At 44.7% G+C, this 19,895-nt stretch overlaps 1 protein-coding gene across 1 annotated transcript in view; it reads left to right on the forward strand.

The window, feature by feature from the left end:
- Nucleotides 1–19,895, forward strand: part of LOC140480293 (uncharacterized) — a 129,201-nt gene that overhangs the window by 61,438 nt on the left and 47,868 nt on the right. The window contains exons 9-13 of the mRNA XM_072574997.1: nucleotides 10,860–10,895; nucleotides 12,187–12,225; nucleotides 14,510–14,551; nucleotides 17,631–17,666; nucleotides 19,045–19,083. Of these exons, the coding sequence (XP_072431098.1) occupies nucleotides 10,860–10,895; nucleotides 12,187–12,225; nucleotides 14,510–14,551; nucleotides 17,631–17,666; nucleotides 19,045–19,083 (192 nt within the window). The remainder of the gene's footprint in view (nucleotides 1–10,859; nucleotides 10,896–12,186; nucleotides 12,226–14,509; nucleotides 14,552–17,630; nucleotides 17,667–19,044; nucleotides 19,084–19,895) is intronic.

Below are 19,895 nucleotides of genomic sequence, written 5' to 3' on the forward strand. Positions count from 1 at the left end.
GCTGAGGCCTGGAGTCTGCGCTGAGGCCGGAGTCTGTGCTGAGGCCGGCAGTCCTCCCTGAAGCAGGGAGTCTGCACTGATGCCAGGAGTCTGCACTGAGGCCAGGAGTCTGCACTGAAGCAGGGGGTCTGCGCTGAGGCCGGGAGTCTACACTGAGGCCAGGAGTCTGCGCTGAAGCCGTGTGTCCACGCTGAGGCCGGGAGTCTGCGCTGAAGCCGCGAGTCTGCGGTGAGGCCGGAAGTCCATCCTGAAGCAGGGAGTCTGCGGTGAGGCCAGGAGTCTGCGCTGAGGCCGGGAGTCTGCGCTGAGGCTGGGAGTCTGCTCTGCTCAAGACTCTCGAGGCTAGGAATCTGTGGTAACTTCACTCTAGGCTGTATGATGGGAGGGAGGGAGAAAGATGGAAGAAAAAACATGAAAAGGGAAAAGTAAATAAAGGGAATTGGCATAGTGGGTGAACTGTGGCTGAAAGGTCGTATTCCTCTGCTAACTCAGAGTTCAAAAGTGTGACACGGGAAAAGCACAGCAGGTCAGACAGCATTCGAGTAGCAGGAGAGTCGATGTTTCAGTCATAAGCCCTTCATCAGGAATGGGGGAGGGGGTGTCAAGGGGGCTGAGAGATAAGTAGGAGGGTGAGGATGGGGCTGGGGGAAGGTAGGGGGTAAGGTAATAGGTTGATGCGACTAGGGAAGATGGTGGAATGGATAGGCGGGGGAAGGGAGCTGGACAGTTCAAGAGGATGGTGCCAAGTTGGAGGATTGGATCTGGGATGAGGTGGAGGGAGGGAGATGAGGAAACTGATGAAGTCAGCGTTGATGCTGTGAGTTTGGAGTGTCCCAAGGCGGAAAATGAGGTGTTCTTCCTCCAGGTGTCAGTTGGCTTGGATTTGGAGGTGGAGGAGGCCCAGGTCTTGCATGTCCTTGGTGGAGTGAGAGGGGGAGCTGAAGTGGTCAGCCCACAGGGCGGTGAGGTTGTTTAGTGCATGTGTCCCAGAGATGTTCCATGTCTCCCCAATGGAGAGGAGACCACATTGAGAGCACAGTAGATGAGATGTTTGGAGGTGAAGGAAAGTCTCTGCTGGATGTGGAAGGATCCTTTGGGGCCTTGGACAGAGGTGAGAAGGGAGATGTGGGTGCAGGTTTTAAACTTCTTGCAGTGGCTAGGGAAGGTGCCGGGAGTGGAGGGTGGGTTGGTGGGGGGCGTTGTGGACCTGACAAGGGAGTCTCGGAGGGAATGGTCTCTGCTGAATGCAGAAAGGGGTGGGGAGGGAAATATATTTCTGGTGGTGGGGTCTGACTGCAGATGGTGGAAATGTCAGAGGATAATGCTGTATCTGGAGATTAGTGAGCTGGAAGGTGAGGACGGGGAAGGGGGGTTGGGATAAAGGGTGGAGGTTCAGGAAGTGGAGTAGATGAGCTGGAGGGATTGTTGATCACATGGGTTGAGAAATTGCGGTCCTTGAAATAGGAAGCAATCAGGGTTGTCCTTGAGTGGAATTGCTCCACCTGGGAGCATATACTATGTTGGAGTATCAGGGAATGGGGTGAAATGGCCAGCCCAGTTGTGCATGACAGATTTCCTTCCCTGAAGGGTATTAATGAACCAGATGGGATTTTCCTGACAATCGGCAATGGTTTCATGGTCATCAGCAGATTCTTAATTCCAGATTATTTGTGTTTTTCCACTATCTCTACACCTGCCAATTCCAATGTCTGTCATAACCAGATTTGAATCCAGCTCCCAGGGACATTTAGCAGAGCTTCTGCATGAATAATCCAGCGATAATACCAACACCATCACCTACCCATAATGGCCACTTAGCCAAAAAATAGACATTACTGCAAAAGGTCTGGCAGCATCCATGGAGAGAATTCAGAGTTATCGTTTTGGATCAAGTGATCCTTCCTCAGAACTCCTCAGACCTTTCAATCATTTGTGAGACAAGACCTCCCCTGTATAAGGTCATGTTTAGTATCCGTCATCAGTCCATTCCTAATGTACAATGCGATGGGGCCCTTCATTCTTTCCAGCTGTTTATTCTGACATCCAGAATTTCTGAGCATGATGGCAGTTGCACTCTGTGTGGAATGTCTTTACTGAGCCTTCAGCCACGTGGAATAGTTTTTCACTCTCGCAGTTGTTCATAATTTTCAACAACTCAAGCTACAAAATCTTGAGGCGAGAGTGAGTACTGCAGATGCTGGAGATCACAGTCTAGATTAGAGTGGTGCTGGAAAAACACAGCAGCTCAGACAGCATCCAAGGAGCAGGAAAATCAACATTTCGGGCAAAAGCCTTTCATCAGAACAAAATCTCTACTAAACCTCTGCTTTACGAACACCCTACTCCAGACTGTGTAGTCACTCCATCTACCTGAATTCTTTCCGGCCTATGAAGTTTATAATAAATCTCCCCTTCACCTCCACAACAACCTTGAAATTTTCCAAACAAATCACCCTAGAATGGGACCCAAGTCTCCAGCTCAGCCTGAGACAGTGTTTTCTAAACTTCAGTGTAACTTCCTTCTTTGTGTACTCTGTTCATGAAATCAGTGACTCCATAGAGTCATAGAGATGTACAGCATGGAAACAGACCCTTCGGTCCAACCCGTCCATGCCAACTAGATATTCGAACACAATCTAGCCCCACCTGCCAGCAGCTGGCCCATATCCCTCCAAACTCTTCCTATTCATATACCCATCCAAATGCCTCTTAAATGTTGCAATTGTACCAGCCTCCACCACTTCCTCTGGCAGCTCATTCCATACATGTACCACCCTCTGGGTGAAAAGGTTGCCCCTTAGGTCTCTTTTTTATCTTTCCCTTCTCACCCTAAACCTATGACCTCTTGTTCCGGACTCCCCAACCCCAAGGGAAATACTTTGCCTATTTACCCTATCCAGGCCTCTATAAGGTCACCCCTAAGCCTCCAATGCTCCAGGGAAAACAGCCCCAGCCTGTTCAGCCTCTCCCTGTAGCTCAAATCCTTCAACCCTGGCAACATCCTTGTAAATCTTTTTTGAACCCTTTCAAGTTTGACAACATCTTTCCGATAGGAAGGAGACTAGAATTACACGCAATATTCCAACACTGGCCTAACCAATGTCCTCTACAGCTGCAACATGACCTCCCAACTCCTGTACTCAATAATCTGACCAATAAAGGAAAGCATACCAAACGCCTTCTTCACTATCCTATCGACCTGAGACTCCACTTTCAAGGAGCTATGAACCTGCACTCCAAGGTCTCTTTGTTCAGTAACACTCTCTAGGACCTTACCATTAAGTGTATAAGTCCTGCTAAGATTTGCTTTCCCAAAATGCAGCACCTCGCATTTATCTGAATTAAACTCCATCTGTCACTTCTCAGCCCATTGGCCCACCTGGTCAAGATCCTGTTGTAATCTGAGGTAACCCTCTTCGCTGTCCACTACACCTCCAATTTTGGTGTCATCTGCAAACATACTAACTGTACCTCTTATGCTCGCATCCAAATCATTTATGTAAATGACAAAAAGTAGAGGACCCAGCACCGATCCTTGTGGCACTCTACTGACACAGGCCTCCAGTCTGAAAAACAACCCTCCACCACCACCCTCTGTCTTCTACCTTTGAGCCAGTTCTGTATCCAAATGGCTAGTTCTCCCTGTATTCCATGAAATCTAACCTTGCTAATCAGTCTCCCATGGGGAACCTTGTCGAACACCTTACTGAAGCCCAATTCCTCCGCTTCCGCCATACCTGCTCCCAGGATGACCAGTTCCACTACAGAACACACCAGATGGCCTCCTTCTTTCGAGACCGCAATTTCCCTTCCCACGTGGTTAAGATGTCCTCCAACACATCTCATCCACATCCCACACCTCCGCCCTCAGACCCCATCCCTCCAACCGTAACAAGGACAGAATGCCCCTGGTGCTCACCTTCCACCCTACGCATAACCTTCGCATAAACCAAATCATCCGCCGACATTTCCACCACCTCCAAATGGACACCAACAGCAGGGATATATTTCCCTCCCCACCCATTTCCGCTTTCCGCAAAGACTGTTCCATCCGTGACTACCTGGTCAGATCCACGCCCCCCCCAACAATCCACCGTCCCATTCAGGCCATTCTTGAAGAAGGGCTTATGCCCGAAATGTCGATTCTCCTGCTCTTCGGATGCTGCCTGACCTGCTGTTTTTTTTCCAGCACCACATTTTTCAACCTACCCTCCCATCCTGGCACCTTCCCCTGCCACCGCAGGAATTGCAAAACCTGCACCCACACCTCCTCCCTCACCTCCATCCAAGACCCTAAAGGAGCCTTCCACATCCATCAAAGTTTCACCTGCACATCCACCAATATCATTTATTGTATCCGTTGCTCCCGATGCGGTCTCCTTTACATTGGGAAGACTGGGCGCCTCCTAGCAGAGCGCTTTAGGGAACGTCTCCGGGACACCTGCACCAATCAACCCCATCGCCCTGTGGCCCAACATTTCAACTCCCCCTCCCACTCTGCCGAGGACATGAATGTCCTGGGCCTCCTTCACTGTCGCTCCCTCACCTCCAGACGCCTGGAGGAAGAACGCCTCATTTTCTGCCTCGGAACACTTCAACCCCAGGGCATCAATGTGGACTTCAACAGCTTCCTCATTTCCCCTTCCCCCACCTCACCCTAGTTCTAAACTTCCAGCTCAACACTGTCTCCATGACGTGTCCTATCTGCCTATCTTCTTTTCCATCTATCCACTCCACCCTGCCCCTGACCTATCACCTTCATCCTCTCCCCCACTCACCTATTGTACTCTATGCTACTTTTTCCCCACCCCCACCCTCCTCTCATTTATCTCTCCACCCTTCAGGCTCTCTGCCTGTATTCCTGATGAAGGACTTTTGCCCGAAATGTCGATTTTACTGCTCTTCGGATGCTGCCTGAACTGCTGTGCTTTTCCAGCACCACTCTAATCTAGACTCTGGTTTCCAGCATCTGCAGTCATTGTTTTTACCCTGAAGTCCATATAAATCACATCTACAGCTCTGCCCTCATCAATCCTCTTTGTTACTTCCTCAAAAAACTCAATCAAGTTTGTGAGACATGACTTCCCACGCACAAAGCCATGTTGACTATCCCTAATCTGTCCTTGCCTTACCAAAAGCATGTACATCCTGTCCCTCAGGATTCCCTCCAACAACTTGCCCACCACTGACGTCAGGCTCACTGGTCTATAGTTCCCTGGCTTGTCTTTACCGCCCTTTTCAAACAGTGGCACCACGTTTACCAACCTCCAGTCTTCCGGCACCTCACCTGTGACTATCGATGATACAAATATCTCAGCAAGAGGCCCAGCAACCACTTCTCTAGCTTACCACAGAGTTCTCGGGTACACCTGATCAGGTCCTGGGGATTTATCAACCTTTACCCATTTCAAGAAATCCAGCGCTTCCTCCTCTGTAATCTGGACATTTTGCAAGATGCCACCATCTATTTCCCTGCAGTCTATATCTTCCACATCCTTTTCCACAGTAAATACTGATGCAAAATATTCATTTAGTGTCTCGCCCATTTTCTGCAGCTCCACACAAAGACCGCCTTGCTGATCTTTGAGGAGCCTATTCTCTCCCTATTCTCAAGGGAGATTACAGAGGGTTAGGCAGAAATTTAAAAAGGAGGTCCTCAAGGGTAGTAATATCTGGATTACTCCCAGTGCTACGAGCTAGTGAGGGCAGGAATAGGAGGATAGAGCAGATGAATGCATGGCTGAGGAGCTGGTGTATGGGAGAAGGATTCACATTTTTGGATCATTGGAATCTCTTTTGGGATAGAAGTGACCTGGACAAGAAGGATGGATTGCACCTAAATTGGAAGGGGACTAAAATACTGGCAGGGAAATTTACTAGAACTGCTTGGGAGGATTTAAACTAGTAAGGTGGGGGGGTGGGGGGGACCCAGGGAGGTAGTGAGGAAAGAGATCAATCTGACACTGGTACAGTTGAGAACAGAAGCGAGTCAAACAGTCAGGGTAGGCAGGGACAAGGTAGGACTAATAAATTAAACTGCATTTATTTCAATGCAAGGGGCCGAACAGGGAAGGCAGATGAACTCAGGGCATGGTGAGGAACATGGGACTGGGATATCATAGCAATTACAGAAACATGGCTCAAGGATGGGCAGGACTGGCAGCTTAATGTTCCAGGATACAATTCCTACAGGAAGGATAGAAAAGGAGGCAAGAGAGGAGGGGGAGTGACATTTTTGATAATGAGGGGGAGCATTACAGCTATGCTGAGGGAGGATATTCCCAGAAATACATCCAGGAATGTTATTTGGGTGGAACTGAGAAATAAGAAAGGGAGATCACCTTATTGGGATTGTGTTATAGACCCCCTCATAGTCAGAGGGAAATTGAGAAACAAACTTGTAAGGAGATCTCAGCTATCTGTAAGAATAATAGGGTGGTTATGGTAGAGGATTTTAACTTTCCAAACATAGACTGGGACTGCCATAGTATTAAAGGTTTAGATGGAAAGGAATTTGTTAAGTGCGTACAAGACAATTTTCTGATTCAGTACGTGGATGTACCTACTAGAGAAGGTGCAAAACTTGACCTACTCTTGGGAAATAAGGCAGGGCAGGTGACTGAGGTGTCAGTGGGGGAGCACTTTGGGGCCAGCGACCATAATTCTATTAAATTTAAAATAATGATGGAAAAGGATAGACCAGATCTAAAAGTTGAAATTCTAAATTGGAGAAAGGCCAATTTTGACGGTATTCGGAAAGAACTTTCAAAAGCTGATTGGAGGCAGATGTTCGCAGGTAAAGGGACGGCTGGAAAATGGGAATCCTTCAGAAATGAGATAAAAGAAACCAGAGAAAGTATATTCCTGTCAGGGTGAAAGGGAAGGCTGGTAGGTATAGGGAATGCTGGATGACTAAAGAAAGGGTTTGGTTAAGGAAAAGAAGGAAGCATATGTAAGATAGACAGGATAGATGGAGTGAATCTTTAGAAGAGTATAAAGGAAGTAGGAGTAGACTTAGGGAAACCAGGAGGGCAAAAAGGGGACATGAGATAGCTTTGGCAAATAGAATTAAGGAGAATCCAAAGGGTTTTTACAAAGATATTAAGGACAAAAGGAACTCCAGATTTGTTTTCCGACAATTTGGGCAGATATGCTTCCAGTCACTTTATAATTCCTGGCATCCCATTACGTTTCTACCTTTAGTTTATGTTGCTTTTCATCTTTTCTCCCGACTGAAACATATGACTTTGTCTGTGTTAAATTTCAGAGATGGCCACTGCACCTTGTCCTGCTCCAAAGCAGCATAGAGGTGAGCCAGTACAAACATATCTAGTCTGGGACATGGGCTATCTGTGGAAGTTCCTGGGCAGCAGAGGGTGATGTTTGCATAAAACATGTTTCACAAAGGTGGTGAAAAACCTCCAATAGCAAATAGGTGGCTGATTTTACAGTCTGTCTGATTTTGGATCCTGAAGGCTGAGCCCCATTGAGAGACCCTGATTTATATTGAGAGCTAACTTAGTACAGTCCAGGAGTTAACCCGGGACCGTGCTGTTCTGTATGGCTCAATACTACACTTGGTCCATCACAGCCTTCAGTAAACCTAATCTTTCAGGAATTTCAGCTGTGACTGGTGACTTGTGAATCATTCAAAATTCCATTCCAAGGTAAAGAATAAAACTAGAATAAATCATTCCACACTACATATTTATTTGGAAAATTGCACATTATAAGGATGGACTTTCTAACCTAACAATCACATTTTAATCCATATCATCTTGGAAGTAAAAAAAACAGCAAAACCTGCCATCGTCTTATCGAAACTGATGGTCACTTAAACTATAGGTCACAGAAATGCCTCAGCAAAGGGATTTGTTGAGAAAGACAGTTCTTTATGGTAACGTCTGGCAATGTGAGAATTGAAGGTATATTGTTGGTGTAACTCTGTATTGCAAATCACCCATGCATTCAACTGAACTAACCAAACACAATCTGCTTTTGTATGACCGTGTGATTAAGCAAAACACAATTTGGATAAATGCCAAGTATTGCATTTTTGTAATACAAACAAAGGCAGGAGTTGTACAGTTCAGGGTAGAGCTCTGGGTAGTATTGTGAAAAAGAAAGAGCGAGGGTTTTGGATGCATAACTCTTTAAAATTTGCATCACATGCAGACAGGGTGGTAGAGAGGTATTCAGCAACGCTTGCCTTCATTGCTCAAACGTTTGTGTATTGGAGGTAGTACGTTGTGTTGAGGTTGTACAGGATGTTGGTGAGCGGTCTTCTGGAGAATTGTACAGTACTGGCCACCCTGCTACAGGAAGGATATTTTAAATTGGAGAGAGTACAGAAGAGATTGACCAAGATGTTGCTGGGAATGAAAGTTTGAGTTATAATGATAGGCTGGGAATTTTTTTTCACTGGAGCATTGGAGGATAAGGGATGACCTTATTAGAGGTTTAGAAAATCATGAAGTGCAGAGATATTATGAATGGCAAGGTTCTTTTCCCTAGGGTGGGGGTGTTCAAAACGAGAGGGCATATTTTTAAGGTGAGAAGAGAAAGATTTAAAAAGGACATGGGGCAGCATTTTTACACAGGCAGTGGTTCATTTGTTTGTGGATGAACTGCCAGATGAGCTGGTGGATGCAAGTACAGTTAGAACATTTAAAAGACCTTCGGCTAGGTACTTGAATAGAAATGATTTCAAAGGTTAGGGACAAAGTGCAGGCGAGTGGGACCAGTTTGGTTTGGGAATATGGTCAGCGTGGACTAGTTGCACCGATAGGTCTGTTACGGTGCTGCATGACTCTATGACAAGTTAAACACAGTTACCATACAGTCAGCAGATTCACCTTTTCTCTCTTTAAATAAAAATTAAGAGCTAACATGAATGACAAACATTTTGTAACAAATCAATGCAAATATCTACACTTTCTTGGCAAAGCATTCCATTGCAAGACACCACAGAACATAGAACAGAGAACATTACAGCGCAGTTCAGGCCCTTTGGCCCTCAATGTTGCTCCAACCTGCGATACCAATCTGAAACTCAACTAACCTACACTGTTCCATTACCATCCACAAGTTTATCCAATGCCCATTTAAATGCCCTTAAAGATGGCGAGTCTACTACTATTGCAAGCAGTGTATTCCATGCTCTTACTACTCTCTGAGTAATGAACCTATCTCTGGCATCTGTCCTATATCTATTACCCCTCAATTTAAAGCTATGTCCCCTCGTGCTAGCCATCACCATCCAAGGAAAAAAGCTCTCACTGTCCACCCTATCTAATCGTCTGATCATCTTGTATGTCTCAATTAAGTCACCTCTCAACCTTCTTCTCTCTAATGAAAACAGCCTCAAGTCCTTCAGCCTTTCCTCATAACACCTTCCCTCCATACCAGGCAACATTCTGGTAAATCTCCTCTGCACCCTTTCCAATACTTCCACATCCTTCCTACAACGCGGTGGCCAGAACTGTACGCAATACTCCAAGTGCAGCAGCACCAAAAATTTGTACAGCTGCAGCATGACCTCTTGGCTCAATCGCTCTATCAATAAAAGCAAACACATTGTATGCCTGCTTAAAAACCCTAACAACCTGGGTGGCAACTTTCAGGGATCTATGCACATGGACACTGAGATCTCTCTGCTCATTTACCATCTCAAGGACACTGATCAATTTATTTATACATGAATAGTTTTTATAAACAATCTGTTTTGCTTTTTAAAGTTTTAAAAATGTTTCATTCCCCTATGGGCCTCAGGGCTGGGCCAGCGTTTATTGCCCATCTCTCATTGCCCGAGAGAAGGTGGTGGGGAGCTGCCTTCTTGAACTGCTGCGGTCCCCATGCTGTAGGTAGAAGCACTGTGTCTTTAGGGAGGGGCTTCCAGGGTTTTGACCCAGCGACAGTGAAGGGATGGTGATATATATCCAGGTCAGCATGGTGAGTGGTTGGATGGGAAATTGCAAGAGGTGATGTTTCTCTGTAACTGCTGCCATTGTCCTTCTAGATGGAAGAGCTTGTGTGTTTGTACGGTGTTGTCTGGTGATCTTTGGTGAATTAGTGCACATTGATGCATTTCGTCAAACTGTTTAATTTTAAAGGTTTCCTTCTCCTCAGTATTACTTTCAAGCCAGCAAGGCCAATCTGTAGTCCTTTCTCACTCATACTTAATGCCTACCCTGTACCCAATAGTGATGACCATCAGCATTGCACCCTGTGGGTATTTAATTTTTACTCGTTACAGAACCTCACGTAAAATATTAAGCCAATACCCGCTGCCTCCACAAGAGCTCATGTTTCAGTCCCTGAAGTATTTGCAATCTTTTCATTTTCTTTGCTTCTCAAAGTGGAAGACAATGGGCAGAACGAGTATCCCGTGTGCAAATAATAGAAACATCAAAGAAATTAAAAACAGCAGAGGATGGGCAGAAGGTGAGGGGAGAGAGGAGGTTGGGATAATGTCAACTAAGCATTTGACCTGCTGAGCTGGGAGAGGAGGTTTGGTCACGATAGGCCGAATGGCCTCCTGCTGTACTGTAACAATTCTGTGAATGTGTGGCTACCAATCTCTGATAATCTACATGACCAGCAGCATTGGGAATCTGAGCATTTCACTGAACAATGTGGTGAATCTGAGTGAGGGTTTGCATCCCTGTGACCAGAGAAAGTCAGTGGAGTGGACTGTTATAGAGTCATAGAGATGTACAGCACGGAAACAGATCCTTTGGTCCAACGTGTGTTAAAATGGAGCAAGTGACCAATTCACTGGAAGTAAATTCTCTCTGTTTCGATTTTCATTGTACTTTTGTTAGTTATTTTAATTTGAACTTTATGTTTTACTACCACAGAACAAGTACCATCAGACTGGAGCCATCTGGGTGCTGGTAAGTCAGTGCAAAAGTAGACTTTGACTCCACACTGATCCTCAGGCTGTCTGTCTCAGCACATTAGCCCTGGAGTATCATGTTGGGAGACACCAGGATAACGTTGATGTTGTGTATGACTGATAAGCCTCTAATAATCGGTCAGCATCTAATTTTAATCTTTGCGTGTATTTGTCCGAACCTAACACAGGAATACTGCCATTATTGGCTAACTCAATACAATCTGCACATTAACTCGGGATTGGCCCAGACGTGATCCCATAGCTCCAAAGTTCTGAAGACCCTCCTCCCACACCATGCCTCAAACCGAACACTGAACCTTCTTGTCTTTCTAATTTTTGTCTCTCTAGTGTGTGGCATTACGGATAATCCAGATGTTATTATCTTTGAGATCCCACATTTTAACTCCCTTTCTAGCTTCACAAAGTCTAACAGTAGGATCTGCGTATTGCCCTCGCTGTGTCCTGCATACCAACAGGCACACAACCTCTGCATCATTCTCTTCTCCCATCCCAGAAGAAAGGAAGTTGTCATTGTCCCATCAGACAGTGATAGAGAGAGAGAAGTGGTGATAGTCTGACCTCAGGGTGACCATGCTGAAGGTGACATTGAGCCTGAGGTGAGAGGGTCAGATCAGCTGGTCAGGAATTGAGTATATGCTATTGGCATCAGTCTGCATGCAAGCAGCCAGCCATCCATGTGAGCTATCTGACCTTTGACTTCCTGCGGGTCCCATGCTGGTGGTTACAGAAATGCCTGTGGCTATCTAACAATGGTTCTACATTCTGCAAAACATCCGTGTGCAGTTCCTTGTCTATGAGTGCCATGGTCCGGACTGTATTCCTTCAAGGTATTAGCAGAACCAGCAGGGTCTCCAGTGCAGGGAGCAGCACACACTCCAAATTCACTGGTGGATCAACACAGAATCATACATAGAAGCAGCAGTGATAATCTGATATTAACCTTGTGGAGAATATTGTTGTGTCTTAGAAAGTACACAGGATGTTCAAACACATTGAGATACAGCTCTTCATGACGAGTGGAGGACTTTGGAAGGGTAGACCATTTGGCCCAACAAACCTACTCAATTAAACGTATAATAAAGTACAGAATGTAAGCACTTAATAACCTGCATAACTATAGGGGGGTTTTGCAATTCCCAAAACCTGTACAACACCAAGGATGGGGAGGTTTCAACTCTCTCTGGGAAATAAATTTTGATCACAGGTTGCGTGTAACTCTAATTGGGATTTAACGTAATGAAATGTAATTCCATTTTCTCTTATTGCAGCTGCACCTCCGCTCAAAAATGTGTGTCCACCTGCAGAACGTAAGTCAAAAGAGAAACCATTATAAATTCCACATCATCCTTGTGCTGTCTGGAGCAGTGCAATTGAGCGAAACTGTCATGATGGGGGAGGGATGAGTTTTTTCACTTGGGCAGGAATGAGATACTTGCATTAGCCAATGAGCAGCTGGGTTTCAAACTCTCTAACACGGCAATAGTAACATCCTCCATTAACTCAGCAGGTTCTGGGCATTCACTGGGAATCTGGCTCAGAATTGCTCCCATTGCTGCTAGATTCTGAAACCCTCCTCCCTGTACCAGGCCTCATGTTACACAGTGATTCTCTTTGTCTTTCCATTTCTCCTCGCTGCACTGCCTGGCAATGGCTGTGTGTTCCATAGAATCTCCTACATGGGCATTGCTGGATGGCCAGCAATCATTGCCCCTTCCCTAGCTGCCCTTGAACTGAGTGACTTGCTCAGCAACTTCAGAGGGCAGTTAAGAATCAACACACTGCTGTGGGTCTGGAGTCACATGTAGAATTAGAATTAGCTGAAGTGTCATATCTATTCACATGTGAAAAGTTTGCAATTTGCCACTTACAGCACCATCTTAATACCAAAGTAACCCAGTAATAATTCCTAAATACAAATCCTGAGGAAAAAATTGGAAAATGAAAGCAAATAAAATGCCCAGTGTTATAGACTTAGGCGCCAATTTTGGTACAAATGTATAAAGTCAGAGGAATAAATTAGAAAAATAAAGAAAGAAAAAGCTCAGAATAAAAGTCTTTCCAACACAGGCTATGCTGGGACTTAACGTCCAGTCCACATGGGCCCACGCCTCGAGGCTGGGCATGCTGGGAGTCTGCTCTCGGTTTACCTGTAGGCCTGGGGTGCTTGCTGAGGCCAGGAGTCTGGGCTGAGGCCGGGAGTCTGCGCTGAGGCCGGGAGTCATTAATGCCTTCACATGAGGCTCAATGATGGAATGTAAGAAGAAAAAATGAAGAAAAAGACATGAAAAGAGGAAAAGAACGAAAAGAAACAGAAACAGTTGTGGCTGAGAAACCCTACACTATCACTATCTTGGAGTATCGGGGAATGGGGTTAAATGGCCAGTCTAGTTGTGGATTTCCTTCCCTGAAGGGCATTAGTGAACCAGATGGATTTTTCCTGACAATCGGCAACAGTTTCATGGTCATCAGCAGATTCTTAATTTCAGATTATTTTTTTTAATCCACCATCTTTTCACCAGCAAGTTCCAACATCTGCCATAACTAGATGTGAATCCAGGTCCTAGGGACATTTAGCTGAGTTTCTGCATTCATAATCCGGCAATAGTACCGAAACTATCATACATCCATAATGGCCTCTTTGCCAAAAAACAGAAATTGCTGGAAAGGTTCAGCCGGTCTGGCAGCATCTGCGGAGAGAAATCAGAATTAATGTTTCGGGGCGACTGACCCGTCCTCAGAAATCCTCATACCATTCCAATGCTGTACCCTCATCAATCATTTTTATCACTTCCCAAAAACCTCAAGCTAATTTGTGAGGCAAGACCTCCCCTGTATAAGGTCACACTGACTACTCGTCATCAGTCTATTCTTATGTGATGGGGCCTATCATTGTCACCAAGCCTTCGGCAACCATGTTGTTTGAATTCTTTCCAGCTGTTTATTCTGACATCCAGAATTTCTGAGAATGACGGGAGCTGGACTCTGTGTGGAATGTCTTTACTGAGCCTTGAGCCATGTGGAAGTTGTTTCCTTTTTTACTCTATTGCAGTTATTCAGACTTTTTAACAACTGAAGCTACAAAATCTCTACTAAACCTTCTCCAGACTGTGTAGTCACTCCATTTACCTGAAAGCTTTCCCGCCTATGACGTTTACAGTAAATCTCCCCTTCATCTCCTCATTGACCTTGAATTTTTCCAAAAATATCACCCTAGAATGGGACCCAAGTCTCCAGCTCAGCCTGAGACAGAGTTTTCTAAAATGCAGTGAAATTCTTTCTTTGTGTACTCTGTTCGTGAAATCAGTGATTGCAGATTTTTTTAACAGTCTTTACAACCTGTGCAGATTTGCTTCCAGGTAAAAACAATGACTGCAGATGCTGGAAACCAGATTCTGGATTAGTGGTGCTGGCAGCAGCATCCGAGGAGCAGTAAAATCGACGTTTCGGGCAAAAGCTCTTCATCAGGAATAAGAAATGCTTGCAGTCACTTTATAATTCCTGGCATCCCGTTAAATTTCTACCTTTAGTTTATGTTGCTTTTCATCTTTTCTCCCGACTGAAATATATGACTTTGTCTGTATTAAATTTCAGAGATGGCCGATGCACCTTGTCCTGCTCCAGGGAGGCGCAGAGGTGAGTCAGTGCAAAAATATCTAGCCTGGTACATGGATGGGCTCTCTGTGGAAGTTCCTGGGCAGCAGAGGGTCAGGTTTACATAAAACAAGTTTTACAAAGATGGTGAAAAATCTCAAGTAGCAAATAGATGGCTGATTTTACAATCTGTCTGATTTTGGTTCCTGAAGGCTGAGCTCCATTGAGAGACCCTGATGTATATTAACAGCTGACTTACCACAGTCCAGGAGTTAACCCGGGACCGTATTGTTCTGTATGGCTCAGTACCACACTTAGCCCATCATAACCTTCAACAAATATAATCCTTCAAGAGTTTAGGGTGCCACTAGTGACCGGTCACTCGTTCAAAATTCCATTCCAAGTAAAGAAATAGTATGAATAAATCAATTGACATTACACGTCTATTTGGAGACTTGCATGTTACAAATATACACTTTCTAAGCTACCCGTCACATTTTAATCTTGCAAGTGAAAAGCAACAAAAGTTGCCATAGTCTTACCGAACCAATGGTTTGCCCTCTGAATGAACAGAGAAACAAAAGGTTGATTAACCTGAAGGTCACAGATTTGCCTCAGGCAAAGCGAGTTGTTGAGAAAGAGAATGCTTTATGGTAACCTCAGGCAGTGCAGGAATTGAACCTATTCTGTTAGTTTATACTCGGTATTGTAAACCATCCATCTATTCAACTGAACTAACCAACCCCTATTTGCTTGTATGTGACCGATTGATTAAATAAAGCACAATTTGGATAACTGCCAGGTATTGCATTTTAGTAATACAAACAAGGACAGGAGTTATACAGTTCACGGTACAGCACTGGGTAGTATTGTGAACAGAGAGCCTTTAGGGTTTAAGTACATAACTGTTTCAAATTTATTTCACATTTGACAGGGTAGTAAAGAGGTATTTAGCATGCTTGCCTTTATTGCTCAGATCTTTGCGTGTAGGAGATAGTACATTGTATTGAGCTTATAGAGACTATTGGTGAGGCCTCTTCTGGAGTACTGTGTAGAGTACTGGTTGTTCTAATAAAGAAAGGATATTTTAAATTGGAGAGGGATCAGATGAGATTTACCCAGATGTTGCTGGAAATGGAAGGTGTGAGTTATAAAGTTAGGCTGGATAGTTGAGGATCTTTTTCACTGGAGCAAATGAGATTGAGGGGTGAACTTATGTATGTTTCCAAAATCATGAAGGGCAAAGATAAGGTGAATAGCAAAGGTCTTTTCTCTCGAGTGTGAGTGTTCAAAACTAGGGGGCATATTTTTAAGGTGAGAGAAGAAAGACTTGAAAAGGACATGGGGCAGCATTTTTACACAGAGACTGGTTTGTTTGTGGAATGAACTGCCAGAAAACATGGTGGTTGTAGGCACAGTTAGAACATTTAAAAGACCTTCAGCTAGGTACATGAATAGGAATGGTTTGGAGGGTTAGGGACCAAATACAGGTGAGTAGGACCAGTTTGATTTGGGAACATGGTCAGCGTGGACTAGTTGCACCGATAGGTCTGTTATTGTGCTGCATGAGTCTCTGACTCTATGACAAGTTAAATGTAGTTACTGTACAGTTATCAGATTCACCTCTTTTTAATAAAAATTAAGAGTCAAAAATGAACGACAAACATTTTGCAACAAATCAATTCAAAAATCTGCATATCCTTGATAAAGCAATAAATTGCAAAGATACTGATCACCATGGGTGGTACAGTGGTTAGCACTGCTGTCTCATAGCACCAGGTTCGATTCCAGCTTTGGGCGACTGTCTGTATGGAGTTTGCATGTTCTCCCCGTGTCTGTGGGCTTCCTCCCACAGTCCAAAGATGTGTAGGTTAGGTGAATTGGTCATGCAAAATTGCCCATAGTGGTCAGAGTAAATATAGGGGAATTGGTCTGGGTAGGTTCCTCTTCAGAGGGTTGGTGTGGCCTGAAGGGCCTGCTTCCACACTGTTGGGACTCCATGAATTTATTTTTCAGTGAATAATTTTTAGAAAACAATCTGTTTTGCTTTTTAAAGTTTTAAAAATGTTTCATTCCTCATTGGGCCTCAGGCCTGGGCCAGCGTTTATTGCCCATCTCTCATTGCCCGAGAGAAGGTGGTGGGGAGCTGCCTTCTTGAACTTCTGCGGTCCCCATGCTGTAGGTAGAAGCACTGTGTCTTTAGGGAGGGGCTTCCAGGGTTTTGACCCAGCGACAGTGAAGGGATGGTGATATATATCCAGGTCAGCATGGTGAGTGGTTGGATGGGAAATTGCAAGAGGTGATGTTTCTCTGTAACTGCTGCCATTGTCCTTCTAGATGGAAGAGCTTGTGTGTTTGTACGGTGTTGTCTAGTGATCTTTGGTGAATTAGTGCACATTGATGCATTTCGTCAAACTGTTTGATTCGAAAGGTTTTCTTCCCCTCAGTATTACTTTCAAGCCAGCAAGGCCAATCTAAAATCCTTTCTCACTCATACTCAGTGCCTACACTGTACCCTAAGTGATGACCATCAACATTGCACCCAATGGGTATTTTATTTTTATCTGCTCCAGAACCTCACATAAAATATTAAACTAATGCCCACTGCCTCCACAGGAGCTTGTGTTTCAATCCCTAAAGTATTTGCAATCCTTTTGCTTTTCTTCGCTTGTGAAGGTGGAAGACAATGGGCAGAACGAGTGTCCAATGAGCGAGTAAAAGAAATCAAAGAATTTAAACACAGGAGAGGATGGGTGGAGGGTGAGGGGAGAGAGGAGGGTGTGATTATGTCAACTAAGCATTTGACCTGCTGAGCTGGGAGGGGAGGTTTGATCATGATAGGCTAAATGGTCTTCTGCTGTACTGTAACAATTCTGTGCACCTGCAATGACCAATCTCTGATAATCTACATGACCAACAGCATTGGGAATCTGAGCATTTCACTGAACAATATGATGATACTGAGTGAGGGTTTGAGTCCCTGTGACCAAAGGAAGTTAGTGGAGTGGACTGTTGAGGGAGACTAATTGCCCAATTCACTGGAAGTAAATTCTCTCTGTTTCAATGTTCATTGCACTTATGTTAGTTATTTTAAATTGAATTTTATGTTTCACTACAACAGAACGAATACCATCTGATTGGAGCCATCTGGGGGCAGGTAAGTGAATACAAAAATAGTCTCTAACTCCACACTGATCCTCAGGCTGTCTGTGTCAGTGCATTAGTCCCAGAGTATCATGTCGGGAGACCACAGGGATAAAGTTGATGTTGTCGGAGAAAGTGAGGATCTCTCCATGCTGGTGATCAGAGTTAAAAACTGCGGTGCTGGAAAAGCACAGCCGATCAGGCAGGATCCGAGGAGCAGGGAAGATGATGTTTCGAGCTCAAAATATTGATTATTCTGCATTTCAGATGCTACCTGACCGGCTGTGCTTTTCCAGCACCACAATATTTGACCAAACTGATGTTCTATGTGACTGATAAGCCTCTCATAACCAGTCAGCATCTAGTTGTAATCTCTGCATCATTTTGTCCAATTCTAACATAGGAATACTGCCATTATTGGCTAACTCAGTACAATCTGCACATTAACTCAGGATATGGACCAGATGTGGTCCCACTGTTCCACGATTCTGAAGGCCTCCTTCCCACACCAACACTGAACCTCCTTCTCTCTCTATTTCTTGTCTCTCTAGTATGTGATACTGGGAATAATCCAGATGTTGTTATTTTTGAGATCCCATGTTTTAATTCCCTTCCTAGTTTCACAAAGTCTAATTGTGGTATTTGCGTTTTGCCCTCTCTGTGTCCTGGATACCAACATGCACCACAGCCACTCTATCACTCTCTTCTGCATCCCAGAAGAAAGAAAGTTGCCACTGACCCATCAGAGAGAGAGAGAGAGAGAGAGAGAAGTGGAGATGTGTCTGACCTGAGAGGCACCATCCCTCAGGTGACATTGAGCCTGAGGTGAGAGGGTCAGCTCAGCTGGTCAAGGAATTGAGCCCATGCTGTCTGCATTGCAAAGCAGCAGGCCATCCACATTCAGTTCCTTGTCTATGAGTGCCATGGTCCGGACTGTATTCCTTCAAGGTATTAGCAGAACCAGCAGGGTCTCCAGTGCAGGGGACAGCACACACTCCAAATTCACTGGTGGATCAACACAGAATCATACATAGAAACAGCAGTGATAATCTGATATTAACCTTGTGGAGAATATTGTTGTGTCTTAGAAAGTACACAGGATGTTCAAACACATTGAGATACAGCTCTTCGTGACGAGGGGAGGACTTTGGAAGGGTAGACCATTTGGCCAACAAACCTACTCAATTAAACGTATAATAAAGGACAGAATGTAAAGACTCAACAACCTGCATAACTTATAGGGGGGGGTTTCGCAATTCCCTAAATCTGTACAACACCAAGGATGGGTAGGTTTCAACTCTCTCTGGGAAATAAATGTTGATCACAGGTTGCGTGTAACTCTAATTGGGATTTAACGTAATGAAATGTAATTCCATTTTCTCTTATTGCAGCTGCACCTCCGCTCAAAAATGTGTGTCCACCTGCAGAACGTAAGTCAAAAGAGAAACCATTATAAATTCCACATCATCCTTGTGCTGTCTGGAGCAGTGCAATTGAGCGAAACTGTCATGATGGGGGAGGGATGAGTTTTTTCACTTGGGCAGGAATGAGATACTTGCATTAGCCAATGAGCAGCTGGGTTTCAAACTCTCTAACACGGCAATAGTAACATCCTCCATTAACTCAGCAGGTTCTGGGCATTCACTGGGAATCTGGCTCAGAATTGCTCCCATTGCTGCTAGATTCTGAAACCCTCCTCCCTGTACCAGGCCTCATGTTACACAGTGATTCTCTTTGTCTTTCCATTTCTCCTCGCTGCACTGCCTGGCAATGGCTGTGTGTTCCATAGAATCTCCTTCATGGGCATTGCTGGATGGCCAGCAATTATTGCCCCTTCCCTAGATGCCCTTGAACTGAGTGACTTGCTCAGCAACTTCAGAGGGCAGTTAAGAATCAACACACTGCTGTGGGTCTGGAGTCACAAGTAGAATTAGAATTAGCTGTAGTGTCACATCTATTCACATGTGAAACGTTTGCAATTTGCCACTTACAGCACCATCCTAATACCAAAGTAACCCAGTAACAATTCCTAAATACAAATCCTGGGGAAAAAATTGGAAAATGAAAGCAAATAAAATGCCCAGCGTTATAGACAAAGGCACCATTTTTGGTACAAATGTATAAAGTCATAGGAATAAATTAGAAAAATAAAGAAAGAAAAAGCTCAGAATAAAAGTCTTTCCAACACAGGCTATGCTGGGACTTAACGTCCAGTCTACATGGGCCCACGCCTCGAGGCTGG

This window comes from Chiloscyllium punctatum, chromosome 8 (assembly GCF_047496795.1).
Source record: "Chiloscyllium punctatum isolate Juve2018m chromosome 8, sChiPun1.3, whole genome shotgun sequence".
NCBI classification, from domain to species: Eukaryota; Metazoa; Chordata; class Chondrichthyes; order Orectolobiformes; family Hemiscylliidae; genus Chiloscyllium; species Chiloscyllium punctatum.